Source organism: Balaenoptera borealis (genome assembly GCF_965194805.1).
Source record: "Balaenoptera borealis genome assembly, chromosome: 4".
NCBI lineage: Eukaryota > Metazoa > Chordata > Mammalia > Artiodactyla > Balaenopteridae > Balaenoptera > Balaenoptera borealis.
In genome coordinates this window covers 147,551,427-147,576,348 of record NC_138861.1, presented here as the reverse complement: position 1 = coordinate 147,576,348, position 24,922 = coordinate 147,551,427, and the positions used below count along the sequence as shown (strand labels likewise).

The window sequence follows — 24,922 nt, the reverse complement described above, 5'->3', positions numbered from 1 at the left end:
AGGGCCTCACACACAGAGCCTCTCATCATGGCGGGAGGGGAATAGAAACACTTTAATAAAACAGAAACGGCTTTGTGGGATGTCTTTGGAAGATGGAATCAAGGGCAGGAGACCGCATGGCGGGGCGGGGGCGCCTAGTACTTGAGCAGCCAGCGCGGCTGGTGCTGGCCAAGCGACGTGAAGTAGGACCACCACCAGGGCTTGCTGCCGCCGGCCGCGGGCTGTCTCCGGGCCCCCAGGGGCTCCTGGTTGGGCTCCTCGGGCTCCCTGTGTGGGCCGGCGCCTCCGGGCCAACTTCTCCGTGGCCCGAGAAGGAATGTTTTGGGTCCGATCCTCAGCGGCTGGAGAATGAAGTCCACACGGCCGGCACTCTTCATCCGGGCAGGGATGGTGACTTTCTTGATGACCTTGGCGTAGCCGGGGGCTTGAGCGATGACGATGTGGGACCCTGGGGGCAGCAGTCTCCAGTAGTCACCATCTGGGGCTATGGACAAATGGAATGAAAATGACTCTGAGACCTGGGCTCAGATAGCTTTGTGATGATGGGTAATGGGGGGCAGGGGGGCGTCAGCCTGGAGGGCAGCAGACCCCAAAGGTGTACGTCTGCATTGGCCTGGAATGTCCTTCCCACCTGCTCCCTCTGTCAAACTCCTATTCATCCCTCAAAACCCTGCTTAGGCAGCACCTCCTCTCTGAAGCCTTCACAGACCATTCCATCCCCCACACAGTTAACAATCCCTCCCTCCTCTGGACTGTGTTTCCACAAGGAACTCACATCACAATGTACGGTATTTTTCAAATCAGCTGTGAAATCCCTGAGGGCACCCGGAGCCCACATGGGCACCCCAGCTTATCAGTGGGATGTAAGCTCTAGGACAGGAACCAACGGGCTCCCTCCTGTAATCTTTGAGAAGGTTTGCCCAGCAGTCACTTCTTGAGGAACATGGAATCCACATCGATGGGCACTGGCAGCCAGGACGTGAGCACAACCCCTACCCCCCTGCTGGACCCAATGCTGCAGGAGACACAGCTCGTGGTGGACGCAGACCCCAGGGCTCCCCACCCTCACCCCCCAGGCCGGCGCAGGACGGATGGGGCGGCGGGCATGCTCTGAGCATGGCAGGTGCCGGCACCACGTGGCCCCAGGAAGTGCTCACCGGTGGTGATGTCATGGCGGATGCCCTTGACTAAGATCCGGGCGTTTTTGACCGGCTTGCCAAATTTGTCCATCACCACGCCTTTGATGCCCCGGTGCACCTGAGGAGACCAAGGACAGGGCGTGGATAGGGCACACACCCTCCTGAGCGCCCGACAGCCCGCCTAGCCAGTCCCCACCCGTCTCCAGGGAAACGGCCTGGCTAAGCCCAGCTCTGCACCACTCGTCTCCCCATCTTGAGTAAGCCACACCCCCTCTGGGCCTTGGTCTCCTCATCTGTGAAGCGAGGGTGACCAGTGAGCCCACTTCTGGGGTCCCCCTGCGGCAAGCAACCCCGTCCTGGGTTTGTGAACGGCCCACCGTCCAGCTCGGGGGTCTGGCTGACATCATCTCCTGGGCCATGAGCGCTGAGCAGCAGACCCCTTCGTGTCCACCTGCGAACACATCTGAGCCCCCTGCCTTCACAAGCAGAGCCGGTGTGGCAGGTTCTCTCTGAGCCGAGGTCCCGAAGGCAGCGTGGGGCAGCGGGAGGACACGGGCCCGAGGGTTTGGACCCTGGTGTCAGTCCTGGCCGGGCACCAACCCACTCCTTGACCTTGGAAAGCTACCTGGCATCTCGGCCCACTCTCCCCGTCTGTAACACAGGGTCACCGTGCCCACCTCAGGAAATAAGAATTAATACACGTGAGGCGCAGCGGCCGAGCTGGAGGCAGGACGGCCCACCCTCCTGATGGGTCCTAAGCACAGCCGCTCCGGAGCACACACCCTGCAGCTCCTGCACACATCACAGTCAGACTAGGAAGCCGCACTTTCCAAAGAAATCACCTCCTGGAACCCTGAGCCCATGCACAGTTCTCCTACAACAATCAGCAACAAACACGCTGAACACCCTTGCTCTGTCAGGCTGCAAACAGCCAGAGGCTGAAGCTCACGTCAAAGGCGGCCGGGACGCCCGGCGGGGGGGAGGGGAGACAGCACGTGGGCGCTGTCCTATCCCCGGAGGCTGCCGCTCACGCCTTCAGGGCCGCCCCCGGACTCCCAGCCTCCATATTGGCCCTTCCTTTGCTCAGGACACCTGACCAGCGCCCTCACCTGGCCTATTCCTCTCCCCCTTAGAGACACAGTTCACACTCCTCTTCCTCAAAGAAGCCCTCCCTGATGACTGGACACATCAGGGGCCTCTTCTGGGGTCCCACAGTCTTGGTTTCCCCTCTCCCAGCCCTGACCTCACTGCGACATCATCTGCCCTTTCCCCTCCCTCTCCAGTCTGAGAACAGAGGCCAGCACACAGTAGGGCCTCATGTAATACCAGCACGCACCAGCGAGATTTTGGTCCGGCCTCGCTCTCGGGCTGAGGAGTCATCTTCATGCAGAACCGGGGACGCGGAGCTCTCAGGCAGAGGAGGAGAGATGGCGCGCCCGCCCCTCCCCTCCTGACCAGGGGGATGTAGACGCCCCCCTCCCCCCGCCCCCCGTCCGGGCCTGGTCAGGATCACTGTGCAAAAGGCCTCAGTGGACACGACAGACGGATCCTTATCAGGAGGCCCGGGCAGCTGTCCTGGGGGCCAGTCTGGGGGGCCAGCCACGCCCGGCCATGTGCTGCCCGGCCTTCCACGGTATCGCGCTTGCTATTAAATCTTTATACCCCGAGCCTTCACATACAATATCCACGGAGCAATCCCAGCTCCATTCAAGGCTCCTTAAAACTCATTTTCACCAGACAGCCGTAAAATGAAACGAGCCAAGAGGCCTGGCCTCGAGCCATTATCGACGATGCCAGGCCCCGCAGCGAGGTCACTGGCACAGCCGCAAAGAAGGAACCGGGCTAACATCGCCCAGTTATTATCTGCGGCCTTGCTTCCTGCCTATTGTTGCAGCTGCTGGTCCGGAGGCTTGGCTTGCTTCCTGCCTGGAGACAGGTTCCTGATCTTTCTAGAAAGCAGGGGGCTCGACAACAGAACTGGCGTTTGGGGCAGGCACATCTGAGTTCGAGCTCAGCGCAGTGGCTGGTGACACTGGACCTGCCCGGTCACTCTCTGACCCTCTGTCTCCTCCTCTGGCTGTATCACAGCCTCTGTGAGCCAGGATGGGAGCCCAGCGACCCCTGACCAGCACGATCCTTCCCCCAGCACCCCTGTTCCTCCATCTAAAAAATGCACTCACAACCCCTCGTTGTCTCCCTCGGGCAATCCTGTTTTCCTCTTAGGACCTGCTTCTCACCGGGACACTGCAGCAACACGCCATTTTTATGATTCTTAAAAATGCTCGGGGATAAGCAAAATGTAGAGGCTTCTACTGCAATACAAAAGCACTGTCTTGTTCCATTTTGAATGCCTGTGTCCCTTTCATGAGTGTTATCCTATTCAGAACCACATCCCCTGGTGTTGGGCCATGCTGGGGAGACTGAGGGGTGGGGCAGGGCTGGGAGAGGCAGTGGGACCTGCGGCATCTGGTCCCCACACGGCCACCAGGCCACTGGGAGACCTGGCTCTCGGGGTCCAGTGACGGGTGATTGTAGACCCGTTCTCCGAGGCCCCCGCTCACAGCCTGCCCACCTCTGGGTGACCTCAGCCCACAAGTGGTGGGGGGGTTACCCCTCAGTCCGGGTGCCTCACTGCCGCCCCAGCAGCCTGTGCCCTCCCCTCTGAGTCCCAGGGGCAGATGTGCGCAAGGCCCTGCCTGGACCGCACAGACACCCCGCTGCCCAGCCATCACCTCCGGGCCCGCCCCCGACCAGGGCCTGCCCCCGACCAGGGCCTGCCCCATTCCTCCAGCCACGGCACCCCTGCAGGCCTAAACGCCCCACTGAATTCTAACATGTGCCGTCCCCCCTGCCAGAGGGGTCCCTGTCCTGTCACCTGATCTCCCTCTTTCTTTAAGATGCAGCCCAGGTGCCGCCTCCTCCAGGAAGACCCCCGTGGCCTCTGAGGCTGGGTCAGGCGCCTCCCCTGGGCTGCCCTGGTCCCTGCACTCCCCTTGTTGAGACCTTTCCTGTACTGGGGGCTCTGTTTTATGCCCCATGGTGTCCCCAGCCACCCCAGGGTGGCCGGTGAATCTTCACTCGTGAACACAGGTGGTTAACGAATAAACAAGTGCAGTCTAATCATGTGACAGCGTGGGCGCTGAGCCCCTACACACGGCCTGGGTCTGGCCCGCCCCACGCCAGGCCCCGGGGGCCGCCCAGAGCTCACCATCTCCACGAAGTTCAGGAGCGGCTCTTTATTGTGCTGCCAGATGGTATAGAGGGCCTCCTCGGCCGGGAACTTGACGCAGCCCAGCTCCACCGTGATCTCAAAGCAGTTGCTGTGTAGGTAGTTGAAGTCGGACATGCCTGCAGCACAGGGCGTGGCTCTCAACATCGGCCGCCCGCAGGGCCCTGGGCCGGGCAGCTGGGAGGGGCTGTGGCCCTACCCCCGCCTCCCAGACGAGCAGACCGAGGCCCGGGAACTTCACAGCTCCCACCCAAGGTCCAGCGAGCGGGCAGCTGCACTGTGGACCAAGCGGTCTGGCGCCCACGTCCGCGGGCTCACGCAGCATCCCTGCGGCCCCTTGGGGGGTAAGGAGCAAGCCCACTTCCAGCAGAGAAGCTGGGAGCATGTGGGGGCCATACGTGCCCCTGGGGCCCAAGCTGCTGGCCCTCCCCTGGCCTGACCCCCCAGTGATAACGTCCATTTACCTGGACGGTCCCGAGAACAGCCCAGGGAAGAAGGTCCTACTACCTTCATCTCCGGGGGAGCCTGGCCCAGCGAAGCCGATGGCCGGCCAGGGAGATGGCAGAGGCTTCGGAGCAAGTGGGGCTGAACCCCACCCCCCGTGTCTGCCCTCCACCCCATCTGCTCTGGGAGGTCTTGTGCAGCAGAAGCTGCAGCCGTGCTCTGAGGCAGCCCCGGGCCCTGATGGGGCAGCGGGGGCCCCGGGCCTTCAGAGCTTCAGAGCCTCGTCCAAACCCCGGTACCCAGCGGCCACCTTCCCGACTTAACGTTCACGTCCACAGAGAGGCCGCACTCCCCTGCAGATGGCCCTTCTGTCCCTGGTCACTGGCCCCATGCCCTCCCTGGGTCGGTGTCCTGAGGGAGAGGAGCCCAGCTGGCCTCTCCCAGGCTCAGCCCCCCAATGGGGCCTTTGCAGACCCCGGGAACAGGTCGTGCCTGAGACACGGAGCCCACCCCCCGAGGGTCAGGGAACCCGCGCGTCTGGGTCCTGGGAGGGAGAGAAGCCGCCCTGACCCCCGGGAAGGACCACACGTGCCATCGTGGGCAGCAGGGGTGCAGAGCAGGGGGTGAAAGTGGCTCTAACGGGAGCTGAGGGGCCTCGCTCTCCGCCTCCACAGGAGAAGGGGGGGGCACAGGCAGGGTGAGTTCCAGCTCTGCCACGTGCCGTGGCCCTCGAGCTGGTCCTGCCCTTGTCTGAGCCCGGTTTCCTCATCTACCAAGTGACATGAATAACAAGGATCGTGCTGGCGTGGAGGGGTGGCCGGCAGCACGTGGAAGCACGTGGGCCCAGCCTCCAGTGTCCCCGTGACACAGGGTGTCACCTGCTCCCACATTTCAGAGAAACAACGAATATGGTTTTAGCGTAAGTACCTCCCGCGTAATATCTGGGACTTGCACAGTACTTATACAGAACTGAAAACTCTTCCTTAACTTCTCTGAAATTCACATTTAACTGGGGAATCCCATATTCCATCGGGCAGCCCTACTAAACCCCAAAAGGCAAAAAAGAACTGGTCACGGGTGGAACCGTGAGATGTTAAGTGACCATTAAATAAACCACAAAAATGGCAACGGGGAAGTCACAGTCTAGCCCTTCCACGACAGTCGCACGTGAACTTCACCAAGGCCGCAAGAGAACCGAAGTCAGCCACGCCCGAACCCTCCCACCCCCAGGGCGTAAGTCCCCCCACACGTGAGGCACCCCTGCTGCTCTCCCTCGTTCCGGAAGCTCCAGAATCAAGTTCCCAGGAGAAGCTGCTGCGAGGAGGCAGCGGCCCGCACCGCCCCACGCCAGCCCCGCCCCCGCCGGTCCAGGCCGCACCTCCCGTGAAGCTGTACCAGTCCGCCCCGTTGATAACGCTGCCCTTCTTCAGGAAGTTCCCCCCACACCTGTTCTCCGACTTGTCCATCATCATGGGGTGCACGTCGGCGTAGGCTTTGGCCAGCAACTTGAACATCTGGAGAGGAGATGGAGAGAGAGGTCCCCTCGAGGGCAAGACCGGAAGGTGGGCGCTCCGCGGGACGCCCTCCGAGCTGGGGGCAGTGGGGTGAGGAGGGGCCACCGCAGGGAACACCTGCAGCTCGGGTGGGAGGGGGACCAGGGTCCACGCAGAGGGCACAGCACGTGCAAAGGCCTGGAGGCGGGACTGCCAGAGCTCGGGGCACCGGTGGTGGGTACATGGGCGCATCACGGTGCCCCTACGCACCTGGCTAGGGAGCGTGGGCTTCCTCTCGAGAAGGGGTCACCCTGTGGGGATACTGGCAGGGCACCTGGAGGTCGGCTTTGCTATTTATAAAGCATTTACTGCCGCTGTGCAGAGGGCAGGCCCCGGGAGAGGCGGGAGGCTGGCATGGGATTCATCTTCACTGACTTCATCCCCCAAGCGAATGGCTATGAAAACTGTCACTTCATTTCCCTAGGAGACAGCCAGCCCCCGCAGGCGCCCACCGGCCTGCTGCCATAACCACGTGCAGTTCCCACCACGGCTGGGATGCAGCTCACAGGGCCTGCCACCCCCTGTTGGGGAGCCTCGGGGGCAGGGCCCGTCTGGGTGCGGCCCCGATTCCTGGGTGATGCAGAGCCCCTCTCCCCCAACCTCCCCCAGCCCAGAGCTCCCCCGTTACACTCCCCGCCCCACAGGGCCGCCAGGTCCTTCTCCCAGGCTGGACTCAGCCACCTGTACGTCCCAGGACCAGACACGGGTCTGACCCAGGGCGGAGGCTCCAAGTAGAGGTCAGGTGGAGCAGGGGCCCACCTGTACTGGGCCTGTTCAGGCCCTACAGCCCTGAGAGAGGTCTGTCCTGGGCTGGGCATCCGTCCTTAAGAAAAGGGGAGGTGGGCGGGTGGGGTCAGAAATGGGGAGCTGCTCCGGGCCAGAGTGAGAGTCTCTCCTGGCGACTCAGACCCTGGGACCCTGGGTTTGGGGAAGGATGAGTCCACTTTCTCAGGGATAGGACTGCAGTTTCAACTCGGTCCCACAGACACAAACCAAGCGCCCAAAATACAAGCCCACGCATGTCCTTCAGTCACCGAGGTCGGCAGTCAGGGACCGCCATCCTGCCAGCGGCCCCTGCCACCCGTGGGCTGTGGTCACCCATCTTCAGTCAGGCATCCAGGTGGTGATGGGGCTGTTTCTGGAACTGTGGCCGTGCCTCCAGCGCCTGTCTGCAGAGCGGGACCTGGGCTGGTGGGCGTAGGTTGGGCCAGCCCCTCTCGAAGGTCTGCTCCCCGACCACGCTCCCTCCCGGTCTCTCCCTCCATCCTGCCCTGGGGCCTCCTCCTGTCACCTGTCAGTCAGCCCCCTCAGGAGAGCAGGGAAAGTCACCACCAGTCCCTACAACCCCCGGGCGCTGGAGCCCCAGGCCCGGCTGGGAACAGGCCCGACCTGGGGGAAGGATCTCCACCCAGGGTCCAGGCAGGGGTGGTGGGTCGGTGGGGGAAGGACACAGAGACAATGACCCCCCCAAATGAAACAAGGTGGGGTGCGGTGGGCTGCTAGGAAGGGCAGACATGGGCTGATGAGGGGCCTAGGATCACAGGTCAGGGCCACGGAGAAGGACCGGCCAGCCTGGGACCTGGATATACCGCAGCTCCTTCCCACTGCGGGGTGGGCTGCGTCAGGGAGGGCTTGGTCGGCGGACGGAGCTTGAGCCCAGCTGGGGAGTAGGATTTGGGCAGAAAGGGCAGGTGTGAGGGGGACAGAGGGGGGCGAGGCAGGCAGCCCTGGCCGGCCTGGACGTTGCCCTGAGGCGCTGGCCCCCATCCACCGGGCACCGTGGAAGTTTGGGGGCGTGACTTGGACCCCCTGGCCAAGCCCTCCTCATGTGCCCCAACTCCCCAAGCCGCTCCTGGGACCCTGGTTTCCACAGAGGCCACCACTGGCTGCAGGGCTGAAGGAGTATCGATCGATGATCGATGATTGATGGCCGGTGGGGAAGTTCTCAGGGTTCTGACTCTGCGGGGACTCCTTGAGGCGAACTTCCCCCCAGAGGCGTCTTCACGCACCTGCCCCTGAGATCCAGAGATGCTGAGTCCAGCGACCAGGGGCTCCTCCTGCCTGGACGACGCAGGCCTCACCCAGGTATTGGCCCTGATCCTGACAGCACAGCGGGCGGAGGCCAGGCACAGCGGAGACCACCCAACCACCCCGGGGGGCCCTGGCTGAGCTCCAAGCGTAGAACCTGGCACCCCTCCAGGTGCTAGGCATGTGCTGGTTGTAGTGGTCAGTGAGGGAGTGAATGAATGAATGAGGGAGTGAACGAGTGACTGAATGAATGAGAGAGTGGGAGCAAGAATGAACAAGTGCAGGAACAATCGCAGGAGACACGGGTTCTGCACCCCCAGCCCTGGAGGAGGCTGGCCCAGCCCATCCCTGCCGGGCCTCCCCAACCCCCACTGCCCACAGGCCCCTGAAGCCTCACTCCTGGGGGCCTGGCAGAGTCTCCACCTGCTCCACTGGGGTAGCTGCCCCTTGAGGACACCCTCCTTAAAGTCCACCTTAGGGCTGAGGATCCAGCACACACACACACACACACACACACACACACACGCACACGCACACACACACACAGCATCCCTGCGTGTCCCCGCCCTCCTGGGCAGCCCCTTGTTCTGGCCAGGCCACACCTTCACTGGGCCAAGTAGATGAGCATCCTTTCCCGTTTCTGGCTCCGTCTCCCACCCTAAACTAGGACCCTCAGCGCAGGGCTCAGTCCTGCTCGCTGCGGTGGCCATGGGACCGGCCACACACAGGGAGGGACTGGGTGAGGCAGGGTTGACCTCTGGGTGGCCGCAGGAGGAGAACACGAGGGGAGCCAGCTCCGGGCACTTGTCTGTCCAGGACCAGTCCCACCCTCCCTGCCCTGCCCCCAGTACCAGGTGGAAAGTGCGAGAAGGCAGCAGAGGCCTGGCCTTGCTCTCCACCCCGAGTCCGGTCCACCAGGGGGCCTGCTGAGTGACCAAGCGGACAGCTCAGACCCGCCCAAGCCTCCCCAGGCTGGTCGAGGAAAGGCTATCAAACTCTGTCTTCCCGGAAGGGCAGGAAAGTCTCCTGCCTCCTGACGGGGGAGGGAGGGCAGGAGCTGGCCTGGGGGCGGGGGGTCATCAGGGCAGCTGGGGCAGCTAAGCTGCAGCGCACTCGGCTGTGACCCACCGAAGATCACCCCCTGCCTGGCCTCAGTCTCCTCAACCCCCATGCCCTTCCCAGAAGACCAGCCTCTAGTATCAGTCAGGGCAGGGGGTGCCCCCGGGGAAGGGAAGAACGGGGCTGGTGAGGGGTCCGGCCATCATCACAGGTCTCATGCCTGCTGGTCTGAGCAGCGAGCGAAACAGGCCTGGAGGCGGGAAGGGTCTCCTCAGGGCCCAGGCGACCGCTGGGGCCAAAATTCCTACTCTGATCTCACTGCATCCTCAAGTCCCAGGGTACCTGACCCTTAACAAACTGGCCGGACCCACAAGAAGGAGGGAGGCGCCAGGAGCCAGCCGGGCGCCATGCACGATGCAGCACTGCCCTCTGCCGGTGTCGCCCGGAACCCCAGCCTCCCTAGGACAGAAGACACGGGGCGGCCTGGGGGGAGGGCACTCGGCCAGGGTCCCCACCCCAGGAGCTCCCAGACGAGATGAGACACTGATGGAAGGGGGGCAGCCAGAGGAGGGAGGGGCTGCTTCCAGCTGGCTGGAAGGCTTCCTGGAGGAGGGGGTTTGGAGGTGGGCCTAGAAGGCTCCTAATGTTTCCGAGCTCCATGGGCTTCACCGGCTCAGAACCGGAAGGACTCCGGGGCCCCGCGGGCACCACCCACACTGCTGCCTCTCCTGCACCCACAGCACTTCTGCCCAGCCTCTCACCTTCTCGTCAGGCGTGGGGGAAAACATCTTCTCCTCCTGGGGATGCTTGGAGAAGTCGAAGGGATAGGACACCACAAGGTCGCCCCCGTGGAGGCTGGCGGAGAGCACGAAGGGGATGGTCCTCATCCACTTCATTATTGCCTTCGTCTCAGGGGCCACCTGCCCAGGCGGACGAGGCAGCCCTCAGGACCAGGCATGTCCCCGCCGACCACCCAGCCCCCTGCCCAAGATTCAGAAATCCGTTCAGGCCCCACCGGGCACTCGCACGTGCCCGTCCTCTGGCCTGGAACTCTCCTGCCCACCTCCTGGGGATGCCACCTCCTCCAGGCAGCCCTCCGGGGCACTGCCCCTGAGCACCTGCCAGACTCTGGGTGCTTTCGGTACACGCTCCCCGAATCCCACCAGCGGCCCAGTGAGGAGTATCCCCATTTTGCAGGCAGGAAAGCGAGGCTCAGAGGCTAAGGCTGTTAACCGCCAGCCTCTGCTGCCCTGGGGAAGGAGGACCCCCGAGGGTCCCAGAATACCCAGAGACCCTCGGCTGCAACAGCGGGGCGCGCGGCGGCTCCTACCTTACCCCACCAGTAGTGCTGTGGGATGGCGATGCGGCCACTGCGCATGCTGCGGGCCGAGGCCAGGCGGTAGTACTCGGACGTCAGGTCGGGGAAGTTGCGGTTCAGGTCCAGGTTCTGTGCGTTCTGCCTCCCGCTCGTCCACCCGTTGTAGCCGGCACCCTGAACGCACAGGTCGCCCCCCACCAGGGGTCAGCGCGCCCACCCTGATCCTTCTGGAGGGAGGCGCAGGGCTGGGCTGAGAGTCGCGGGCAGGGCTGTGGTTTCTCTCTGGCTTCACGCGATGAACTTGGGAGCTGCCCTTGACCTCCCCTGCCATCTCTCCAGCCTCTGGGCTGATCCTCCAACCTCAGGCCCCGCACTGGCTGTGCCCCGCCTGGAACACCCCTCGCCAGGGCTGCACTGCTCGCTCCCACCCCCCGCAGGCCCTGCTCAGGGTCACCTTCTCCCGGAGTTCCCCCCCCCTTCCAGCCAGCACACGCTCCGGCCCCTCCCACCCCCGTCACCCTGTTTCCACGGCGCTCGTCACCTTTCAACCCACCATAGAACTACCAGTGTCTGTCGGCCCTCCCCACCCCCAAGCAGGACCTCGCCGATGTTGACGCCCACTGAGTCCTCACGCACAGAGACCCTGCACCACCGCTAGGGGCTGAACGAACAGGGGAGGGTGGAAGGCAGTGGCCACGGGGCCGGCCCGGGGGCGCTCACCTCGGCGGCCGCCACCTCATAGCCGTCGGGGTTCATGGAGGGCAGCAGGTGGACGCGGGTGGTGTTGAGCAGGCGCTGGATGCGGGCGCTGCCCAGCAGGTACTCAGAGCACAGGTACTGGGCCAAGTAGATGAGCATCTCCCTGCCCGCCACCTCATTGCCATGAATGTTGCCGATGAGCTTCACCTCGGGCTCCACTGGGGGGGATATGGTGACCTGGGGGCATCGTCTCAAAGCCCCGGGGTCCCCAGAGACTTGAGGGCCCACACGGCAAGGGTGGCCAGTTGTTTTGGAACCTATTCCTACTCGTTTTGGCCCAAGCGACTCTGTGACTAATGAGGTCTCATCAAGGTCATCACTTTTGTTGAGCACATCTGTGATGTATAGCCATCAAAGATACTGATTAATCATAATATAAGTTATCATTGGTCTGTGGGAATTTCATTCATGGCCACTCTTCATGTTTGTGCAATAGAGTAGGGTATACATTGGTGCTTAGATGCGAAGGCAGCTGGCCCTTGGATGGATGGATGGATGGATGGATGGATGGGTAGGTGGAAGGAAGTAAGGAAGGGAGGGAGGGAGGGAAGGAGGAAGGCAGAAAGCTGAAAGTATGGATGAAAGAATGGATAGATGGATGGGTGGCTGGAGGGATGGAAGGAAGGAAAGAAGGAAGGGAGGAAGATGCATGGAAGGATGAAAGGATGAATGGATGGATGTATGGGTGGATGGGTGGATGGGTGGGTGGATGGATGGATGGAAGGAAGGAAGATGGATAGAAGGATGGAATAAAGGAAGGAAGATAGATGGAAGGATGAAAGGATGAATGGATGGATGGATGGGTGGATGGATGGATGAACTGATGGATGGAAGATGGATGGATGGATGGATGGATGGATGGAAGGAAGGAAGATGGATAGAAGGATGGAATAAAGGAAGGAAGGAAGATAGATGGAAGGATGAAAGGATGAATGGATGGATGGATGGGTGGATGGATGGACGGACTGATGGATGGAAGATGGATGGATGGATGGATGGATGGATGGAAGAGTAGACCAGGAGCCTGACAGCCTCACTACCTGTGTGACCTAGGACAAGTCACCTCTCCTCTCTGAGCCTCACACTGCTCACATGGCAAATGGCATCTCCCTCCCTGGCTGTGAGCAGCCCAAGGACCGCCAGCTGTGGGAACAAGCGGCCATGTCCCTCCCACATTCCAAGGGTATAAACAACCCTGAGGCTTTCCACACTGGCCACCGCCCTTGACCCTCTCACAGGGGACACCCCTCACCCACATGTTCCAAAGCTGCAGACCAATCAGTCTGAAAGCCAGAGTCCTGTCTTCAGCCCAGGCCTGGAGGGGTAGGAGACAGGGTGGGCCTTGGAGGCTGGAGTGGGGCTAGATGACCTCTGACCCCTGACGGGAGACAGGGCTTAGGGCTCGTGACGTCCACGCTGCCCAAGCCACCAGGATGGAAACTGGCTGAGTGTGGCCAGCCCAGCAAAGGGGCCGGAGCCACTTAACCAAGACAAGGGGTAAGGACCAAGGTCAAGTGGGGCTGTTTCTAGACCAATCCCGTCTGACTTCCACAGTCACAGGGACAGACAAGCTGAGACACCAGACGAGGAAGGCCTGGGACCCTCACTCATCGACTCCCCAGCAGAGGCCAGAAGGGGGTCCCTGTGCCCAATGCTCTCAGTGCCCTGGAGGGGGGGCTCGTGGTCATCTTCTCCCCGCCACCCCGGAAACAGGCTGCAGCCAGGGCGCTGAGTCTTTGCTAGAACATCTGGATTCTTGGGCCAGAGCCCCGAGCCCCGCCCCCAGGGCCCACTGCCTTTCCTCGACCTGGCCCTGAAATTCAGTTTCACAGTAATTTTTTTTCAGCATCTGCACTGCAGGCCCTTCTCAGTTATGGCGGAAGACCCAGGACTGTGGTGGAGTCTGACACCTCCTCAGCCCTGCAAGAACACGGCTCCAAGGGCCAGTAAGACGTGGCGCTTTCCACGTGGTCCCCCATCTCCAAACAGGACCTAAGCCTGATATGAGCTGAAATGGACGTGGGTTTTAAATAACTGGAAAAGTTGCTGTATTCACATCACTCGCTGAATGCGGACCACGCAACTTAAAGGAGGAAACGTCAAGGGCCAGGACCCAGAGCCCCACATACCTGCCTGGGGTCCGGGTGTGCCAGGGCAAGGTTGCAAAAACAACAAAAGGTACAGACAAGGCACAGTTAAGTTTGCACTGCAGACGCACAAGGCCTGACGTGCCTACAGCCACTGTACACCCTCACCTCATGCCCCCTGACTTGCGCAGCCCATTTCTCCAGGACCGTGGCCCTCCCCGCTGCTCCTCCCAGCTCCCAGCAATGTGGCTGTGACAGCGGTCACACATGCCCGCTGGGACGGGACGTGCACCCCAGTGCCCCAAGCACACCCCGAAGCCCCCGCCCACGCCCTGTCCCCCAGACATCGGGGACTTTGATCAGGACCCCGGATCTGGCTCGTGCACCCCAAGGCCAAGCAGGCCAGAGCCTTTTCCGGGCCCAGGCCTCTCACCCCTGCCCCCGACGGCGACAGCGGCTTACTCAGCTCGTGCTGGCCAGGCAGGCTCGAGAACTCGATGACCAGCAGGTCCCGGCCGTCGAAGCTGCGCCCGATGCTGTAAGTCTTGGCTATGTGGGTGCAGCGGGCCGCCGTCTGCTTCAGCACACGTACCATCTGGGCGTAGGAGTGGTGGGTGAAGCGAAGGACAGTTGGCGGGTGGCCCGAGGGCAGCGCCTCCTCGACGACGTCCAGGCCTCCTGGGGGAGGGACGCGGGTGCCGGGGGTCAGCTGGGGCCTGCCCGCCCCCCTACCCTCCCCACGATGACGACAAGGGCCCCTGACCGCTCCCGGCGCCCTCACCCCGACCCACACTGCACCGTGGCAGCTTGGGGGTCGGGATCCACCTGCCCCCCTCAGATGGCTCCCCGGCCAGTCGGTGTTTGCTGGTAATGAAAGTTCTCTATATAATGCTTAATATCAACAGCTAATAACAGCCCCCAACAGATGTATACGGCAACACAGTTCCTAGCGTTGCTATGAATAACAATCATATGTAGTTAGTTTGGAAATTTTACAAAATACAGAACAGTAGAACATGAAGGAAGAGGCGCACCGACAGAATCCTCAACCCAAGGAAAACCTCCGTTCAGCTGCCGCCTCCTGACTTTGGGTGTTTCTGTGTCCCGGGAGCATCAAGCTATAATTGGGGGCGGATGCAGGTTCCTGTTCTGCTTTGTTGACTCAGCATCGCGGTGGACACAGTTTCAACATCTTGTCAGGGAGGCAACAAGGCTCTGAAAGGCTCCTTTCTGTCCACTATTCCACTACCCTCCTGAGGCCAAACGTTAGCTGTTATTACCCACACAACAGTGAGCATGCGGGGGGAGGGGGAGGGAGAGGGAGGGGGAGGGAGGAGGAGGGAGGGGGAGGGAGGAGGAGGGAGGGGGAGGGAGGGGGAAGGAGGGGAAGGGAGGGGGAGGGGAGGGGGAGGGAGGGGGAGGGAGGAGGAGGGAGGGGGAGGGAGGAGGAGGGAGGGGGAGGGAGGGGGAAGGAGGGGGAGGGAGGGGGAGGGGAGGGGGAGGGAGGGGGAGGGAGGGGGAGGGAGGGGGAGGGGAGGGGGAGGGGAGGGAGGGGGAGGGAAAGAGGAAGGGAGGGGGACAAGAGAAAAGCTTTTTCCCCAAATTTAAAGTTTTCTTAGGAGAAATTCCTGGGCTTCCAGGTCGAGGGACGGATGTTTTTTAGCACAATCCACAGGCCAGCTGGCTGTCCCCTCCCACCCACATAAGCACCCCAAGGCCGGCCCCAGTGGCCCCTGCCCACCCCCTTCCCCGGGGTCTCTGCGCGGAAAGACACAGGTCCCCGCAGGCTGGTCCTGGAGGAGCACTAATGGGGAATGCTTTTCCCAAGCGTCTCACTTGCCCTGTGGTTTTGTTTCTCCTCAAAATGGTTTCCGAGGGAGAAGCAAGCAGCTGGAACTGGCAATTTGGTGGCAGAATTGCCCAAAATAAACTCTCTCCAGCCCGCTCTGCGGGCTCTCCCAGGGCGGGCAGGCTCAACCCCACGGAGATGTCTGGTTTCCTTCCTCTGCTTCTCGTTCCCCACCCGGCTGCCCCCGCCGTCCACGCTTCCTGCATCCTCACGTGCAGATGGCTCCTGTCTGCCTGCAAGGTGCCACCCACGGGCCACCGCATCGCACAGAAGCTGCAGGTGGACGGAACCCCCCAGCCCCAGATTCAGCTCCAGGATCAGCCCTGAGCCCCGCACAGCCAGCGAGCGGCAGAGCTGCAACCCAGGGCTCACTGGAGGCCAGCCCAAGGCACCTCTGTGTGCCCTCCCCACCGCCATCCTCGGTGTCCCAGCCGGGAGCCATGGACACAGCAGGTGCCCAAGAGCTGTTTGGTGAATGGACAGATGGATCCATCCACCAGTGACTGGCCTGGCTCACACCGGCTCCACCAGCCAGGAGCCGGCCGCCTGCTGCCACTGGCCTTCCCAGAGCCTCCACTTTGCCATCTGTAAAATGGTTACACCAATATTCAGGGTCGTTGTGGGGTTTTCATGAGATCGTACGTGTATAGCACTTGGCCCCAGATCACGTGAACCTCCCCGTGAGCTCCATGACATGAGCACGTGAGAAGCCAGAAGCCGATGTCATTCTGCATCGCCCAGTATCACACAATGGCCACATGTGGCTATTTGCATTTAAGCTCAAATTCATTAAAATCTAATCAAATCAAAATTTAGATGCTTAGTCACACTCGGGAGCCACGTGTGACCAGTGGTTGCTGACTGGGGTGCGGGGGCACAGAGGGTGCTGTTAGTGGGGCTGCTGCGGGTTCCATGTCTGGGGTGGCAGGGGCACAGAGGGTTCTGTTAGTGGGGCTGCTGCGGGTTCCATGTCTGGGGTGGCGGGGGCACAGAGGGTGCTGTTAGTGGGGCTGCTGCGGGTTCCATGTCTGGGGTGGCGGGGGCACAGAGGGTTCTGTTAGTGGGGCTGCTGCGGGTTCCATGTCTGGAGTGGCGGGGGCACAGAGGGTGCTGTTAGTGGGGCTGCTGCGGGTTCCATGTCTGGGGTGGCGGGGGCACAGAGGGTGCTGTTAGTGGGGCTGCTGTGGGTTCCACTGTGCACTGGAACTATCCCTTCTCACCCAGTCTGGAAGCCCAGCCAGGGGGTAGGGAGGCCTGCAGAGGCACTTGGCCTGCACGCCACCCCCCCACCTCCAGCATCTCTGCCAAGCGGGGCCCCAGGAGCTCCTTGCACACCCCCCAAGACGGGGGGCTCACCACCACCCACGGCTGCTCGTTCCATCACCACCACCCAGGGCTGCCCATTCCACCTCCACTGGTTTGTCCACACGAGAAACCACAGCCCATCTCTGCAGCCCCTCTTCCCCTCTCCCCTGGGGCTCCACGGACCCCACTTCGAGGAGTCTGGCTGCCACTCCCGGCCAGTATTCTACGTGTGATCTTTCAGGACTGACCACAGGCATCACCAGGCTTTGCCGGCAGGCCTCACGGGGGGACAGGCCCTCCTCACAACAGTGCCCTCTGTTCTCTGATGGCGGGGGAGGGGTGCCGTCGAGGACTCGGGCCCTCACACACCTCTGCCCTCCCAGCCGGGCACCTGCATCCAGGGCCTCCTTGTCGGCGCCCTGGCCCAGGCACTTCCCGCCCGACGTGTGTCCCATCCGCCCGCCCGACCCCCAGCTGCTCACCACCACGGGATGCCAGAGCTCACCTCGCAGCTTCTCCAGGGGGTTGTAGCAGCCTTCCTCCTGGCCCACGAAGTAGCGGCCGCAGTCAAGGAAGTAGGGCCACGCCATGTCGATGGCGTCGAAGGCGGGCTGACAGGCGTCCCGCAGCGCCTCGCAGACGTGCCGGCAGGGCCTGCGCGCCCGGCCGCCCTCACACCGTGGGACCAGCACGGCACAGCCCAGCAGACGCAGGTCCGGGTTGCACTGGCCCTCCAGAAGGTGGTGCAGGACACTCAGCAGGATGTACTCGGAGCTGGACTCCACCGCCGCCCGGGACCGGTGCTCCAGCAGCGTGGGGAAGGTCGTCTGGTTGTAGGAGGCGTCGCTGCAGGTCTGGAGCTGCAGGTCCACGCATGTAGCTGGGGGAGGGGGCGTCACCACGTCACTCCCTCCCACGATGGCCCACCCAGACGCCTACTAAGGACCTGCTCTGCCCAAGCCGACCCTCTCAGGGCCAGGGCCTAGGGGATGGGCACCTGCAGCGTGGCAGGGAGAGGCCAGGGCCTGTGCGAGGACCAGAGAAGGTTCCCAGGGCTCACTGGTGAGAGAGCGGGACAGGCTGCTCTGGGTCTCAGCTTCCACATCTGCCAAAGGGGTGCAGGAAAGCCACCCTGGCCGAGGGTCTGCCACGTTAGGGCATGTCACTGACTTCTGTATGGGGAAAATATTTTCCTACTTTTAAAAAACTCTAGTCCCTCTGCTTAGAATATACCAGATGCCTAAATCTGGCAGGAGGAGCATTGAGGAAACGTCTGCTTCTGAGCACCTCTGATAGATCAGACCCCACGTCACCTCCAAAATCATCCCGAGATCAATACTCCCTTCCTCGTTTTACAAAGGAGGAACTCAGGGCCAGGGAGGGAAGGGGCTTGTCCCAGCCCTGGACTCAGCAGGTGCCGGGCACAGAACTGGGAACGCACAGGATAAAGAGCTAATGCAGCGGGTGTGTGCACACCTCACGATCGGAACCGAGCTCACTTAGATCCCGCCTTGCCGGGGGGGGGGGGGGGGAAGGGGTGGGGGGAGGGGAATGGGAGGACCTGCTACAGGAACCCGGGGCAGAGCCAAGGTCGGGAGCCCAGCTGCACAGAGGGAAGGGCCTCCTTGTCTCGTTTTGTCTAATTTCTAGCTGTTTAAAATGGGTCCGGATTTAATCGATGGGCCACCTTATTCATCACCCACTTTAGAACGGTGGGTTCCACCCCCAAAAACGCTTTGATAGTGTGAAGGGCCTGCATCACTCCTACAAAACGAAACCGGAAGCCCGTGCACCGTACCGCTGTCCGCAGCTGCTGTCCCGGGGCATCCACCTGGGGGGAGAAAGGGCGGTGCTATCAGGGGGGCGGACCCCCGCCCATCAGTCGTCCCCCAGATGTGCACAAAGGCACTGCTGCTTCTCACTGGGTACTGGCCAGGCCCCCAGCCCCCTGCCCACCCTCCCCTTCACAGCCACCCTCTGATGTCCTCATGGCCGTCCTCCCGTATTTCACAGGAGGGGAGACTGAGTCTCGAAGAGGTCACACGACTCCCCTAACGGAAGACAGCCAGGACGAAAGAGCCCTGACTCAAGAGTGTTGGCCGATCGCCGTGGTGTGAATACTTCCACTGTGGCCAATTACAGCTTCCTGCAGCTGAACTAGTTCTCACCAAATTCCCAAATATTTAACAAGCAGCCCTCAGAGGCTGGACCAGGGGCTGCACCCCACCAGTGACTCTCACCCCACGCTAGTCCAAGTTCCCCCGAGAGTCAGGCAGGCAGCGGCCCTCTCCCTTCCAGAACACTCTGCAGTGCGCTGTCTCCTGTTTCCTGAGAAGAGGACCAACGCATGAACTGTCCTTGGACTTGTGGGTTTCAAGGGTCCTCCCCGAGGCCCAGACACATGGACCCAACAGTGAGACCCCTGGGAAGGTCACTAAGACCAACCTCAACCAACACTACCTGCCAGGTTCCCCATCAGAGGCAGGTCCCAAGTGCTCTGTGAGAGCTAAGAGGAAAAAACTGGCTCCAAGAGACGGAAATCAGATTTAAAGCTCAGCTGGTGCAGGGGTCCTGGGAGGGGGAGGGCACTTCCCTGGTGGTGCAGTGGTTAACACTCCGAGCTCCCAACGCAGAGGACCCGGGTTCGATCCCTGCTCAGGGAACTAGATCCCACATGCATGCCGCAACTAAGAGTTCACATGCCACAACTAAGGAGTCTGGCTGCTGCAACTAAGACCAGGGGCAAATAAGTAAGTAAATAAATAAATAAACAAACAAACAAAAAAGAAAGCAGGAAGTGGGCGCAGGGGGAGCCCAGAAAGAGCAGTGAAAGGAGGCTAGGACCACAGGGAAAGGCTGTGTCTAACCCCGTAACCTCATCGGGAGCTAGACCTGGACCACAGCAAGGGTGGGAGCTGCTTCTAGGGATTCGCCTTAAGATCTGGGGGTCGTGGAAACCTGCCTGAGCACACGTCAGTCCCCAGTGGCGGGGACGTGGCGGGGATGCGGCGGGGGCCAGGCAGCCCCCCGTGAGGACCTCTGCACACAGTGCCCCCACTGTGGACAAGGCGGCCGCAGTCCCTGACCCCTCGGGCAAGCTCTCGAAGCTCTCATGGGATGGAGACGTTCAGGGTGCCCTCTCACCACGAGATGAGCCAAGGATTCAGGCTGTCCTAACCGGCTGGCACCACTTGGCAAAGTAACAGGCAAGAGAATAATTTTCCTCAAGTATCCAGGCAATGGGGCTGCCGCCCTTAATGCAACAGAGAGGGCTGCTGCGTGCCCACCACCCGTGCCCTCGGCTACCCCGCAGTGCCCGCTGGGAGGAGGCTGGCGGTGAGTGAGGACACCTGCTCTCAGCCTGCAGCCTGGGAATTTCCACGCACCCGCCCGACTCCATCACCCGACTCCACGCCTTTATGGTCTAAAGTGTCTCCAGGCTTGTGCCCACTGCCCTGTGCGGAATGAGGAGGCGTGAGGATGAATCAAAACATAAGGGAAATAAAGAAAGAACCAGAAACCGGCCCAGGACTCAGCTTGCAACACTGCGCTGTTATCTGCTTGTCTGCGTTGATGTCGGGAGAATAGATGAAAGGACGCGATTGGAGCAGGACCCCCTGGGAGCATCCGTGCCCAGGGCTCACACTCAGAATTCACGCTCAGCCGACCCGCCCTCACAGCCCGTGCGAGCTCGGACCCATACGGACGCCACGACTCAGTCAGCTCAGGAGCCCAAGGCCTCCCTAGACGGATGGCTCCAGCCAAGGCCCCTGCCCCCTCCTTACGCCTGCACCCACCACGCCGAGGCTGCGCCTGCCGTGTGCCCAGCCCAGAGCCGAGGGGGGCGAACCTGAAGATTTGCTCAGATTCTCGGCAGGCGCTCAGTGAGTAGAACCCCCGCCGGCCCTGGGGCCTCTGCTGGCCTCAGGCAAACGGGTGGCGGGGAGGCCGGAGCACAGTTACTCCCACACCTGCTCCTTCAAAGCCATCAGATGCCACACGGCCGCTTGGATTTGAGTGGATTTGACAAGTGGATCCTCCCGGTTTCACGTGGCTTCGAGCCTCCCTGAGTCACAGATGAGAAAGCTGAAGTTAGGGAATTAAACTCCTCTCTGTGCCTCAGTCTTCTCATCTGTAAAATGGGGATGATAATAAGAGTGCCCACTGTTGCTGGAGGGTCCGATGAGGTGGTGCTGAGGCCAGGGCCTGGGCCCAGTAAGGGCCCAACACACAGTGGCTCGGGGTCGCACGGGGAGAAGGAGGGACGGCCCGTTGTGACCCTCCTGCCAGACAGCAATGCCCAGTGGGAGGACAAGGGGGTGGCATCTGCTGACTTGGTCACCAACACTTCCAGGGTGGGCACCAGGAGCAAGACAGAGAGATGGGTGGACTCGTTTCCTGCGGCTGCGGTAACAAAGAACCACAAATTGGAACAACAAACATTGTTCCTCTCATGGTTCTGGAGGCCAAAAGCCCGAAATCAAGCTGCTGGCAGGCCACACCCTCCACAGGGTCCGGGGGAGGGTCCTCCTGCCTCCTCCAGCTTCCACCCCCAGCAACCCTTGGCTGTGGCCACATCACCCTGATCTCTGCCTCTGTCACCACACGTCCTTCCTGGTGTGTCTGTGTCCAAATTTCCATCTTCTTCTAAGGGCACCAGTCATTGGATTCAGGGCCCACCCTAAACCAGTCCTAATGTGACCATACCTGCAAAGACCCTGTTTCCCAATAAAGTCACAGTCACAGGTATGGGGAAGGGGGGGCTAGGACTTCAACATATCTTTGGGGGACACAGTTCAACCCATAATGATAAGCAAGCCCCAGGGGGTGCCTTTGGGGAGTTCGGGCTGGGGGTGGTGTCAAGAGGACACACCATGCAGTACGGTAGCCACTAGCCCTGTGTGGCTATTGAGCACTTGAAATGCTGTGAGTCCAAATTGACATGTGTTTTAGGTGCAAAATATCAGCTTTCAGATCTAGCACTTAAAAAAGAATGTAAAACAGTTCATTCATAATTTTTACATTGATGACAAAATACTGAAACAATGTTTCAGATATACTGGGTTAAATAAAATTTGTTATTAAAGTTAATTTCACCTGTTTCTTATTATCTCACTCGTGTGGCTTCTGGGAAATGTGAAATGATGTATGTGGTTGGTATCATTCTGTTGGGCGGCTCTGGTCCAAAGGCTGCTTTTGAGCAGTCCACACGTGACCGTTACACCTCTTGACCACAAGGTGTCAGCATGTCTTCAACGAAGGAAGCAAGACTGACCTGGGGCTGAAGGTCTTAAAGATGAGGAACAATAATAGAATGAGGTGAGAGAGGTCGGGCCATCTGCCCAAGACCATACAGCAGTGTAGAGGACTCAGGATTTGAACCCAGACCTGCCTGGCCCCTAGGAGCATGAAAGTTGCTCCCGCTAAAGACCTGAGGGAGGCAAGGGACAGGCGGGGGGGAAGGGTCTGGGCCCGCTCTGAGCCCTGGGACAGTAAGGACCTGGATATAGTCCTGGACATAGAAGCCTGGACTCAAGCTGCCTGCCCCTGCCCACGTCAGCGTGCGGTCTGGAAAAGGCACTGGGTTTCCACGGACCACACATGCTCATCTGTAAGGAGAACATCCAACTAGGAGGAAGGAATTATTCTAGAAACAGTCACTGATGCCACCATGGAGTGGAAGACAGAGATCCACCCTGCCCATCCCTCCAGGTGAGGAAGGGGCAACCTGGGTCCAGAGGAGGGGGCTGCATTTCTCCCTGGAAGAAGGGGAGGTCAGGGAGAGCTTCCTGGAAGAGGGGACTGTAATCCCTGACAAGCCTATACTTCTAGACATTTCCTGGGGCCTCAGGGGTTCAGGGGAGGGTCCATCCATGACACCACGCCAGTTCCATCTGCATCCCGTGCACAGATGTGCAGGCGTGCGTGTGAACACACACACACACACCCATACACACTCTGCCTGGCCCGGGTCTTTCTGTAGCAAGTGGGGGAGGAAAAAGATGAAGGGGGGCAGAGGAGGAGAGAAAATTCAATTTGGGCTGAGGGAGAAGAAAAGGAAAAGATGGCCCTTGGCACATTTGAGAGAGGCATTTTGCTCCTGGCACACCCACTTGGCTGGTGCCCGCAAGTTCTCAGGTGTCCACAAACCTCCAGCGCTTGAGAGATTCCGAATCTGACACGCCCAGACCCCTGTGCCCCAGGGGACCCCCGCCCTCCAGGGGCACAGATGTCTGCTGCTGCTAAGGACCCTGACGGCAGTGGACTAGATACACCCTCTCCTTTAAACGTAAAGGGAAACCGAGGCCCACTCCACTCCAGAACAGGAGGTGTGGTCAGGACCAGAGCCCGGGCCCCCAGCTGGCCCCCGCCTCAGCCTAGCACCCCACACTCCCAGGCGCACCGCCCCGGGGTGGTCCCTGGCTCCCGCCACTCTCCCCCTCCCCCTGCCCCAGAATGCTACCCCCTCCTCCCGGCCCTCTGCGCCCACTTCCGGAGACGCTGTTGTCCACGCCACAGAGATGGGAGGGAGGGGTCAAGAGTTTGCCCGGCCCAGAGGCCGCCCCCTTCCTGGAAGGACCGGGGACCTCGGACGACCTCTCCTCCTGCAAAGTTCTGGCACCTGCTCCCTCGGACCCCACCTGCAGGGCGCCCTGCCCGCTGTGCCCAGACCGAGAAGAACCCCCTGCCAGAGCACTGGGTACCTCCGCTGCCCCCAAGCTGCCTGTGCGTTCCGCCCGGGGGTCCCAGCCTGGATGCGCTCAGAGAGCCGGTTGCCCCCTCCTGGGCAGACCCCGAAGTCCAAGGTCACAGGGTGCCCACTTGGGGACCATGGGTCACGCGGGGGAAAGTTCCCGGTTCCGGGGCGCCGAGTTCCACCCCAGGGCGCGGGCGGTACGGCCTTACCCGCGGCGTCCGTGTTGGGCTCGCACCAGGGCCGGGCGGCGGCGAGGACCAGCATCGCGAAGAGAAGCGGCGGCGGCGGGGTCCGCATGGTGGGCGGCAGGCAGGGTGGCGGGCAGTGATGTGGCACTCGGGCCGGGGCGCAGCGCCGCTCGGTCTCCCGCCCCCCACGAGCGCGGAGTCGGGTTACAGCACGGCGGCGCCAGGAACCGCGCAGAGCGATGCGGCGGGAGGGACCAAGGAGCGCTCAGCCCGCTTCCGGGGCCGGTGCTCCGCCCCGAGGGGTGGGTGTCCCCCGTGGGGCTCGGTGTCTGCCTCCCACCTGACCTCCAGATCCCCTGCTGATCCTGCCTACGAATCCTGATTCCTGGACCCGAGGGGTCTGTGGGCAAGACGGGGTCCTGGCCCGCGCTGGACCCAACTGGCAGGGAACCAGGCCAAATCATCCCCAGCTCTGGGCCTGGGTCCCAGGAGAGGAGTGATGGAGTGTCCCCACCTCCCCACGCTGTCGCAGGCTGTGGATGCACCTGAAGGGTCTGGGGGGGTGGCTCCGGTACCAGGAAGGGAGGCAGCTCCTCGGTAGCCTTGGGTGACTCCCCGCCTCTGAGCCTGCGCCCTGGCGAAGAGTCCCCTCCTGGTTTGCTCCCAGCAGGACCTGGCAGGGAGTCTGGCACCAGGGGTCCTCAGTGAAACGTGGCAGTCCCTCCACTCAGCCCATTAAAGGAGCCAACAGAGGTCCAGGTGGTGGCATAAAGGCTCACTGGGGTGTCTCCTCCATCCCCCCCACCCACCAGATGACAGGGCAAAAGCAACTCAGAGGCGGGCAGAGAGCCCAGCGCAGACACTCTAACTCCAGGGGGACCTGTCTGCACCTGGGGGTGCGAGAGAGCCCCTTCCCACTCCCCTCCCCTCCCCCATGCTCCTGCCTGCATCACCAGGAGCCATCTGGGCAGGAGGCCCGAGGGGCCTGGGAGGAGGGAGGCCCAGGACCTCAGCCCCAAGGTGAGAAAAAGGTGGTTCCTAGAGCCCCTCTCTCCTCCCAGGGTCAGGACTGCTTGGGGGTTCAGCCAACGCCTTTGAAACCACCACCCCCCCCAAGGAGCTGGACAGGTGCTCACTCTGCCATCCAGATGTGCACACATCTGCCTGCCAGCCACTTCTCACAGCCCCACAGCTGTGGTCCAGCCGGTGTGTACGTCGCTGTGCTCGTGCCCTGAGCACTGGGAACACTGCGGGCCAGACACGGAGG

The 24,922-nt window shown here is 61.6% G+C and overlaps 1 protein-coding gene across 2 annotated transcripts; it reads right to left on the bottom strand.

The window, feature by feature from the left end:
• Positions 1 to 37: 37 nt before the first annotated feature.
• On the bottom strand, positions 38 to 23,892 carry CPZ (carboxypeptidase Z). 2 transcript variants are annotated; one of them, XM_082391468.1, is made up of 11 exons: positions 23,677 to 23,892; positions 18,569 to 18,601; positions 17,276 to 17,650; positions 14,079 to 14,294; positions 11,491 to 11,687; positions 10,783 to 10,944; positions 10,214 to 10,372; positions 6,191 to 6,326; positions 4,348 to 4,487; positions 1,158 to 1,257; positions 38 to 484 (listed from the first exon to the last, which is right to left on the bottom strand). In XM_082391468.1, the coding sequence occupies exons 1-11, from the start codon at positions 23,762 to 23,764 to the stop codon at positions 135 to 137; spliced, it is 1,956 nt and encodes a 651-aa protein (XP_082247594.1). In that variant the 5' UTR covers positions 23,765 to 23,892; the 3' UTR covers positions 38 to 134. The 2 variants fall into 2 exon arrangements, with proteins under 2 accessions (XP_082247594.1, XP_082247595.1); XM_082391469.1 differs by lacking the exon at positions 18,569 to 18,601 and having other exon boundaries at positions 23,677 to 23,890.
• Positions 23,893 to 24,922: the final 1,030 nt, after the last annotated feature.